At 42.5% G+C, this 8,952-nt stretch overlaps 1 protein-coding gene and 1 long non-coding RNA gene across 2 annotated transcripts; one reads left to right on the top strand and one right to left on the bottom strand.

Moving 5' to 3' along the window:
- Window positions 1-1,332: 1,332 nt before the first annotated feature.
- On the top strand, window positions 1,333-3,626 carry LOC131256680 (polyol transporter 5-like). The gene is made up of 2 exons (XM_058257667.1): window positions 1,333-1,763; window positions 2,254-3,626. Exons 1-2 carry the CDS (start codon window positions 1,583-1,585, stop codon window positions 3,624-3,626), a joined length of 1,554 nt encoding a protein of 517 aa, XP_058113650.1. The 5' UTR covers window positions 1,333-1,582.
- Window positions 2,026-3,051, bottom strand: LOC131256688 (uncharacterized). The gene is made up of 2 exons (XR_009176918.1): window positions 2,912-3,051; window positions 2,026-2,798 (listed from the first exon to the last, which is right to left on the bottom strand). It is a non-coding gene; the product is annotated as an uncharacterized LOC131256688 (long non-coding RNA).
- Window positions 3,627-8,952: the final 5,326 nt, after the last annotated feature.

Raw genomic sequence — 8,952 nt, 5'->3', positions numbered from 1 at the left:
ACAAAAAAGCAATTGGACTTGAACAATCTTGTTTATACTTCAGTTTAGCTGACAAACCAGTGGCTCAGTGGACAGCAGCCTCCAGAAACTCAAGACTCAATCATACCGAGTCAAGGAAGACCACATACATGCATGCTCTCCCCCGTAGATGGTTCAACTAGGTGGACTTTCTTATGAAATCAGAGTTTGTACTTGGTGCTTGGGACCCGCCATATGTCATCAATCTGGACCAGTTCTGATTGATCAATGAAAATTTTCAGCATTTTGTAGAGAGATCAGAAAGTAGAGAGCTGAAGGTTCAATAATTCCAAGATTCCCAACTCAGCACTATACTCCAGCTCATGCCTTCAAGTCACAATCTTGACAGAGATGCTAAGTAGATTCACACAAAATGAGATCAAAAGGGCGATTTGCAGCACAGGGGGGATCTGGGCCATTTGTCAGGTTGTGACCCACTGAATATGCAGGGGTCTAAAAATCAGGTTAGCCATCAGTCAGGCCACACCTACAAGAGAAAAATGACAGAAAAAGGGCCAACTCTCATTTGTGACATACATTTCAGGTACCTGATGTGCTGTTGGTCTGATTGCTACGCAAGGGCACCTGGACAGTGGGCTCCACCTGATGGATGGCCCAGGTTTCAAACCGGCGTGCCATGTCAGCGGATGTGCTGTGAATCACCTCATCAATCTCGACCGTGTCGAACTTGGTCTGGAGACAGAAAACTCAGCTGAGTCAACTACGAGTTCCTACAAATTCTAGCCAGCGAGTCAATGGAACTTGTTGAGTTTTGGAACATTTTTGAATCGTAGCTTCTTCTAAAACAGTCAATGTCCGTCTTGTACGTACAAGAAAAAATCAGTTTGAGAAAGACACGTGTATCTAACTGATTGGACGCGGATTGCGTACTACCCCCGCCCGTCCCTAGCTCCGAATGGGCAGTTCTGTGGGCGGGCCTACCGTGATGTATCTGTACATCCAAACCGTCAATCCCTTTTCTCAGATTATTTTAAGGTATGACGACAAAAATGAGGCATATCCAACGCTCAAGTGGACCACACCAAATAATAAGCTTGGTTGCATTAAAATGCACAAAGAATTAAATGCCAGTTGCATTAAATGCAAGAGTCATCTGTGGCGTGGTCCATTTGATCGTTAGATCTGCCTCATTTTTGTTTTGATGCCATAAAATAATATGAGAAAAGGGATAGACGGTTTGGATGTACAGGTACATCACAGTGGGTCCGCCCACAGAACTGCCCGTTCGGAGCTAGGGAGGGGCGGGGGTAGTACGCAATCCGCGTCCTAACTGATTTATTTGTTTTATCTGCCAACTCATCACAATCCCTGTTCCTTAAATAGAAATGCTGATAAGCAACAAATGCATGTATGATGGTGGGGCCCTCCATTCTTATGCACTTCTTTCATGAGCAAGAAGAGAAGCACTACCATCACCAGTCATCTCTATCTCAACAAACCCAACATCTGAAAGGGTGGAGCTGAGGTGGGCTTTCCTTCCTTTCTCCTTTTCTGCTGGTGGGCCTTAGCTTTGGCGTGACATAGGTTGCAGAGAACTGATCTGATGGAAATTGAGAGACAAGGCAGAGATATGGCTGCAGAGGAGAGAGGTCAAGAGGCAGTTGAAGCCAATGCCCGAGAACAGAAGGTGGGGATCATCCGTATTTGGAACACGACCCACTTGAACAAGTATGTGCTCGCGGGTGCTGTTCTGGCTTCGATGAACTCGATTCTGTTGGGATATGGTATGCCAAATCTCTTCTGATGTTTTCATTGGATGGTTTTGTTCATTGTTTTGTAGTAGTATATCGGATTGGTTTAGTTTATGAATCATGGGGATCTCGAGATCAGATACTCAATTGGCTTAACTCGGTGAGTTGAATCACGAATTCATTCAACTGGGAATTGGGGGTATTTTATAAAACTCCAGAACTCGAAACGTGAAAGATCAGATTAAGACACCTGCTTTTTTGGCTTTTAGAAAAATCCAGCGAGTTTGAACTTGAATTGAGGAATGAGAACTCACTGAATTAAGTTGAATCAGTTCACTGAAGAATGAACTGAGTTACCCACTCTGGGAACAAGTGTATTTTGTGGCGTCACTATCTGACTTGCTGATTCTGGTCGAAGTGGAATGACTGGTAACGGTTCTGGTGCTGGGCGAGTGTCTCTCTGAAACCATGTTCTAAAATCTAGCTTGAATGTAGTGATTACATGTACGATTTCTGCGTGCAGATATTGGAGTGATGAGTGGTGCTGTGCTGTTCATCAAGGATGATCTTGGGATCACATCAACGCAGGAAGAGATCTTGATTGGGTCGTTGAATGCCTGCTCCTTGCTTGGGTCCTTGGCTGCTGGAAAAACATCTGATTGGATTGGGCGTCGGTACACCATTGTTCTGGCATCTGCTACCTTCCTGATTGGCTCGTTGCTGATGGGCCTTGCCCCATGCTTTCCCTTCCTAATGGTAGGACGGATAGTGGCGGGAATTGGCGTGGGCTACTCCCTCATGATTGCTCCTGTGTACACGGCCGAGATCTCACCTGCAACCACCCGAGGCTTCCTCACCTCATTGCCTGAAGTCTTCATCAACATAGGCATCCTTCTGGGCTACATCTTCAATTATGCATTTGTGGGTCTGCCACAGAATCTGAACTGGCGGCTAATGCTCGGAGTCGCTGCGATCCCAGCCATTTTTGTTGCGATCGGCGTTTTGGCAATGCCGGAGTCACCGAGGTGGTTGGTCATGCGAGGCCGATCAGAGGAAGCCAGACAGGTCCTGCTAAAAACATCCAGTGATGAAGGAGAAGCTGAGCTGAGGTTCCTTGAGATAACAGAAGCCGCGGCCGCTGCTTCTAATACTTCTACTACTAATGATAAGAACATGGATACCTGGCAGAGAAAAGGCGTGTGGAAGGAGCTGCTACTGACACCCACGCGGCCAGTCCGGCGGGTCCTCATTGCGGCGATCGGTTTAAACTTCTTCATGCAGGCATCAGGCAATGATGCAGTTGTATATTACTGCCCTGAAGTGTTCAAGGCAGCGGGAATCCACAAGAAGAAAGAGCTGGTGGGTGTGACCATTGCCATGGGCTTTGTGAAGACTTTTTTCGTGCTGCTGTCGGCCTGTTTCTTGGATAGGTTTGGACGACGGCCTCTGTTGCTTTTGGGTTCAACAGGGGTGGCTGCATCTATAACTGTGCTCGGCATTGGCTCGAAAGTTCTTGAGGCATCAGAGAGGAAATCAAAGTGGGCCATTGTGCTGTCCGTGATCTCTGTATGTGCATATGTGTCTTTCTTCTCTATTGGGCTGGGACCAATCACATGGGTGTACTCGTCGGAGATATTTCCAATGAGGCTGCGTGCCCAGGGATCCAGCATCGCCATAAGTGTGAATCGGATCGTTAGTGGAATGGTTGCAATGACGTTTCTTTCCATTTCCAAAGCGATATCGTTTGGATACACGTTTTTCATTTTCGGAGCGATATCGCTTCTGGGGGCAATTTTCTTCTATGTGTTTTTACCTGAAACAAAAGGGAAGAGCTTGGAAGAAATGGGAGTTCTGTTTGAGGATAAGAGTAGGGAGAACAGTAGCAGAGAGAAATGATCCAGTAAGAATTATTCCATGGGACTAGGTGGGCCACTTTCAGTTAAGGTGGACACTTGGATTGGAGGGGCTCACTGTTATGGCCCTAAAATCATCATTCTTGGATGATGAAAAATGTGGCCAATAAAATGGAACGTGCCACATTTGCTCAGTGGATGAATGAAGTTGAAGTTTTATTAGCAAGTAGATTGAATTGCAATAAAATCATGTATATAACATCAATCCAAATTTACAAGTATGTCGTAGGCATTGAGGTATCTGTGTGGGGCCACTTAGAGGGACCCACGAATTGTGATTGGTTTTCTGGGTTTCGGAAATGGCATGTGGCCCACTCGGAGGGATCCACGAATTTTGATAGGTTTGATGGCATTGGAAATGGAAGCCCATCATCATCAACCGTTTGGATCACTGAATCATGGACCCTTGTGTGCCAACCATACAAAATTTCATGGCACAACCTGGGCCGTTTATCAGGTGGTTCTTGACCTGAACATGGCGTGACCCAAATCTGGACGGTCCCACATATCCGTTGGGCCAAGCTTGTATGGGAAAAGCAAATGGCTAGGGAAAAATGACCAACTGCATATTTCAGTTTATATGGGTGGCTTACCTGATTTTTAGGACGGCGTGATTCCCCCACGCGAACCGGCCAGGATATTTACACGTGCGCCTCGAATAACTCAAGATCCGTGCCAGCATGACGTCTAATCTCTCCTTTTGCCAATGGAGAGATCCAGCAAGTCAGTCTAGGTCCTGCCTGACCGGTGTAGCAATGGATTAGAAAGGCCCACAGGTCAATTAGCCTAGCCTGCTTCTTATGCAAGTTGGGTCCAACCTAAATGGGAAGTGGGCAGGCTTGAGTTAAAAAATGTGGCCCTTTCTCTGTTAATGGGTTGTATTTGGGTTGGACTCTACCCAACCCGACCTGCAGATGACCTGCCCCTATATGGCCTAAAACCCGACCTGGGCCCAAACAAATCCAGCTCGTTGCAGGAAGTGTAGCCTCATATCTATTCTGGCCCAAACCGATCTGCTAAGGTATCTAGCTGGGAAGGGCCCAAAAATTTCTTCCCTTTCCATCTGTAGTTCTATCCCAAACCGTTGATGGCATCTCCCATCGATGGGCCATATCAAAACGACACATTAAAATCTGGACGTTCATCAGATGGTTTCCGTCAGTCCATGTTCCTTACGCTAAAAATCTGGCTTACTTATTCATAGGTTCATCTATACATACAAGTTGAACGTAGACCGGACCATCCATTCCTTTTCACGTGTGGCCCACGTATACATGAAACGTCCAAAATTTCACGAACCACCTTATGCATATGCCGAATCCTGCACGCATGTGCCATGTGCACACGTGTGGGGGCGTTTTATGTTTTGGCGCTTCAAGTTAGCCAGTCCCTTTATTTACAATACCGGTCCAAGAAATGGGCGCGGATTCAGTTAGCGGTGACATGAGCTAGTTCGGTCAGCTCGTGATCGTGGGGCCCACCTTGATGTATGTATTGTATATCCACGCCATCCAGCCATTTTTTCAGCTCATTTTAAGACGTGGGCCCGAATTAAACTGAAGCAGATCTAAATCTCAGGTGTTCAACACCACAGGAAACAGTGGAGATTGAACGCCCACCATTAAAAACTTCCTATGGTCAATCACCACTTTTTCCTGTGGTGCGGTCCACCTGAGATTTGGATCTGCTTCAGTTTTGGTCCCACGATCCCAATGAGCTGAAAAAAATTGATGGACGGTGTGGATATTACAACAAACATCAAGGTGGGCCCCACGGTTCCTGACCTGACAGAAATGCTCAAATTCAACGTTGTACGTGAAGTGTGGACATTTCTCCCGCTGGTAGAGACAGTGCAGCGTGTGTGAGTTAGCCAGGGTGCGATCCTTTGCTTGTCTTACCCAAGAAACGATGTATGTGAATCTTCAGATACAATGCTTTCCTTTCCACAGAGACATGACATTCTAACCCTACAAAAGTTGGACGGCCCATAGAGAAACAGTGGGTTTAAACGGTAAAGAAAGCGATTGTATGTTAAAACTCACGTACAAACTATTACTTGAACATTTGGGCAAATATCTACGGCTGTTTTGATTTGGTGCAAGAGAAATGAAACGGTAGGTCATGACCTACTGTATTACCGTAGACATCCAATGGCAGTAAAGGAAAATATATTTTCTTTTTGTTTTTCTACGGTAATTGCCATGAAATATTGAACTGGCCAAATGTTATATGGCAGTTGTGAGCCCTTGAAGATGGACTATGATTTCCTGTGAAAGGTAGGGCCTATCTTGATGTCTGTGATAAATCCACCTCATTGATAAAAAATCAATTTTGGTTTCATGTGGAATGCTATGATACGGTGGATGAAGCAAGTTAATTACTAATATAGGACATGACACGGATACACTCCTACCGTACCTTTGTTTTTTATTTTTTATTTATTATATATATATATATTTTAACACAAGCACACACACCCCACACACTCACGCTAGTGGAATTTCACCACCTATGGGTACTCGCACCCTTGACCGGGAGTGAAACTCCTGAGAGTCTACCACCCGATCGAGCAAGAGTCAGGACCCCACTCCTAACATACCTGGATCAAAAGAAAGTCAAACATATATAGTAGTCTATAAAACTCAGGACAAGTCATTTGGGGTTAATCAACCTACTTTATGGGTCACATCAGTCCATCTTGCACACTTCCAGTTTAAAAAGAGAACTTAAAATTTTAATTTATCTTAGTAATTTTATTTTTTATCTTATTTTTTTAATTTTAGAGTTTTAAGATTTCATTCTTTTTAAAAATTATTTGTAATCATTCTAAGACTTTCTCAATAAAATTTATCTATACTTTTTATTTTTTATAAATTAAATTTTAGATGAGTTTTATTTATTCAAATAACTTCTATTAAAATTAGACTTTTCTATTTTTGATAATTACAAAGTAAGATTTTATTTTTATTTTCCTTTGTTAATAATAATAGAGAAAAACATTACACATTATAAATTATTCAATAAAATATTTAAGTATTTTTTAAAAATTATTTTTTATACACTAAAGAACTACCTTGTGAATTTAAGCTTTCAATCACTTAAGGAAGATGATCTTACTCTTTAATTTTCAAAGCTCCTCCGTGCATCAATTTCTAAAAAACATCATGATAGCTCTAAGTAGCCTGGTACATGAACTTTCAGCAAAAGGCTTTCGTATGGAATCCACATACCTGGCTTGAAGATGTACGCATGGGATATATGGGATGCATGAAGGTGTATGGTGGTAATTGTATATGATAGATAGTGATAAAAATGTAATTCAAGTTCAACCGTCCAAATTTGTGGGCCCATTTTTCATCAAAGTCATTACCTGATCATTTTTCATCTAACCTATCTTCTGGTCGGCCAACTAGGCTATCATTTCCGTACAATTTTGGGCTATAATCCATCTAAACGAAGCCCATGATTTAATTGTACAGTTTAGTTTGACTTACATTGATGGCATGTGTCTAATTTTTAAAAAAATAAATGAGCATGAACCACCACATTCTGCCAGAGTATCAAAGTTGTTATTATCATTTATAAGAACTCTTATTTGATACTCTAGCATAGGACGATGGATTATAATACGTAGTTTGTACATAAACCGTTAAATCATGGAAACCGCTGTGGATTGGTTTATAAACTCCGAAACAATGTTAATTTCATGATTGTAATTTCTGATTCATGAACTTGATTTGTTGAATCTGAACCATTGGTTATTGTTCTTGTGACTATCCGTTAGATATCAGTTTATTGACCAATTAAGGCATTATTTCAGTATTGATGTTGTTCCGTAAATCATCTAAATGGATTTCATTACATGAACAGTTTATTTTTAATTTCGCATGTGCCACGTCTGGAATTTCTCAGTGCCTGTGTATCATCCATCACACTCTGCTAGAGTATCAATCTTGTAATCTTTTTTATATAGTAACGTAAGAAAAACGGCCCGTTCATTTATTTATTTATTTTTATTGGCAGGGCCTATTTAATGAATGGCTTAAATTTTATACAGTTGCTGGTTGGAGGTGATTTACACAATAGACGCTTCAGATCATCTTCATGCATCAATGTGGTCCTGTCGTGGTAGGGGCCATGTGGGAAATTACAATGATGGGATAAAGTAGAAAAGGTCGTACACGTGATTAAAGGGTACATCCAGACCGTCGAATTCTGGGAAGCACATCGCGGGTCCTGGCAGGGGCTCTGTGGGCCCCACAGTGATATATGGGCTTTATCCACTCTGTTAATCCGATTTTTCATATCCTTTTAAAGTAAGGGAAATAAAATCGAGGCAGATCCAAGGTTCACGTGGACCACGCAGTGGGGATTGAACGCCCACCATTAAAAACTTCTTGGAAGCTACGGAAGTTTTGGATCAAGCTGAAATTTTTATTTTCCCTTCATCCAGGTCTATGTGACCTTATGAACATGTTGGATGGAAAATAAACATCTCAGTAGGGCCTAGAATGGTTTCAACGGTGGGCATCATTAACACAGCTGCTTCCTGTGATGTGGTCCACTTGAGGCTTGAATCTTGTTCATTTTTTAGATTATAAGCTAAAATGATCTGGAAAAATGGATGAACCGCGTGTATAAAATCCATCCATTATGATGGGACCCACAGAGCCCCTTGCCTGGACCGATTTCTGTCCAGGCGGGGGCAGGACGCAATCCACTTCCATAAAATAGGAGAGAGAGAGAGAGAGAGAGAGAGAGAGAGAGAGAGGTGTGCAATGGACGGTGATAGGATGTATTAAGAGAGATGAACGGTTGCATTGAATGGCAGTGAGATGGAGAAGTTAAGATTAGTGCTGGATAGGGATGGTTACATTGATTCATGTAGGGATGGGCCGTTAAAAAGAATTGTGGAGATGGGCCAATGCAACACCATCAATTACCCTTTGGTTATTCTACAACTGCTGCATGTGGAGCACATCATGCATTCTATGCTATCAAATCCAGTATCATGTTATCCCTGCCATGACGAAGATATGCTCCAAAATTAAGTCCGATCCAATCATTGGGTGGGCCACACTAGAAAATAATATAAACAATCACCTCAAAACCTCCAATCTACATGGGGATCCACATGATGTGTGATATGATATTCATTTTTTGAAACATTCCCATCCAAGGCAAGGCTCATCATATAGTTGGTATGGATCATGCAAAAAACTTTAGATTTAACGTATTTACTTTCTAAATATTAGCAAAGTTAAAGTCCTTTGATATACATTGATATGCTTTTCTTTAATGGCATGACT

Source organism: Magnolia sinica, chromosome 1 (assembly GCF_029962835.1).
Source record: "Magnolia sinica isolate HGM2019 chromosome 1, MsV1, whole genome shotgun sequence".
Classification (NCBI taxonomy): domain Eukaryota; kingdom Viridiplantae; phylum Streptophyta; class Magnoliopsida; order Magnoliales; family Magnoliaceae; genus Magnolia; species Magnolia sinica.
Note: the sequence above shows the minus strand (reverse complement) of the source record. Positions and strands in the feature narration are given on the sequence as shown.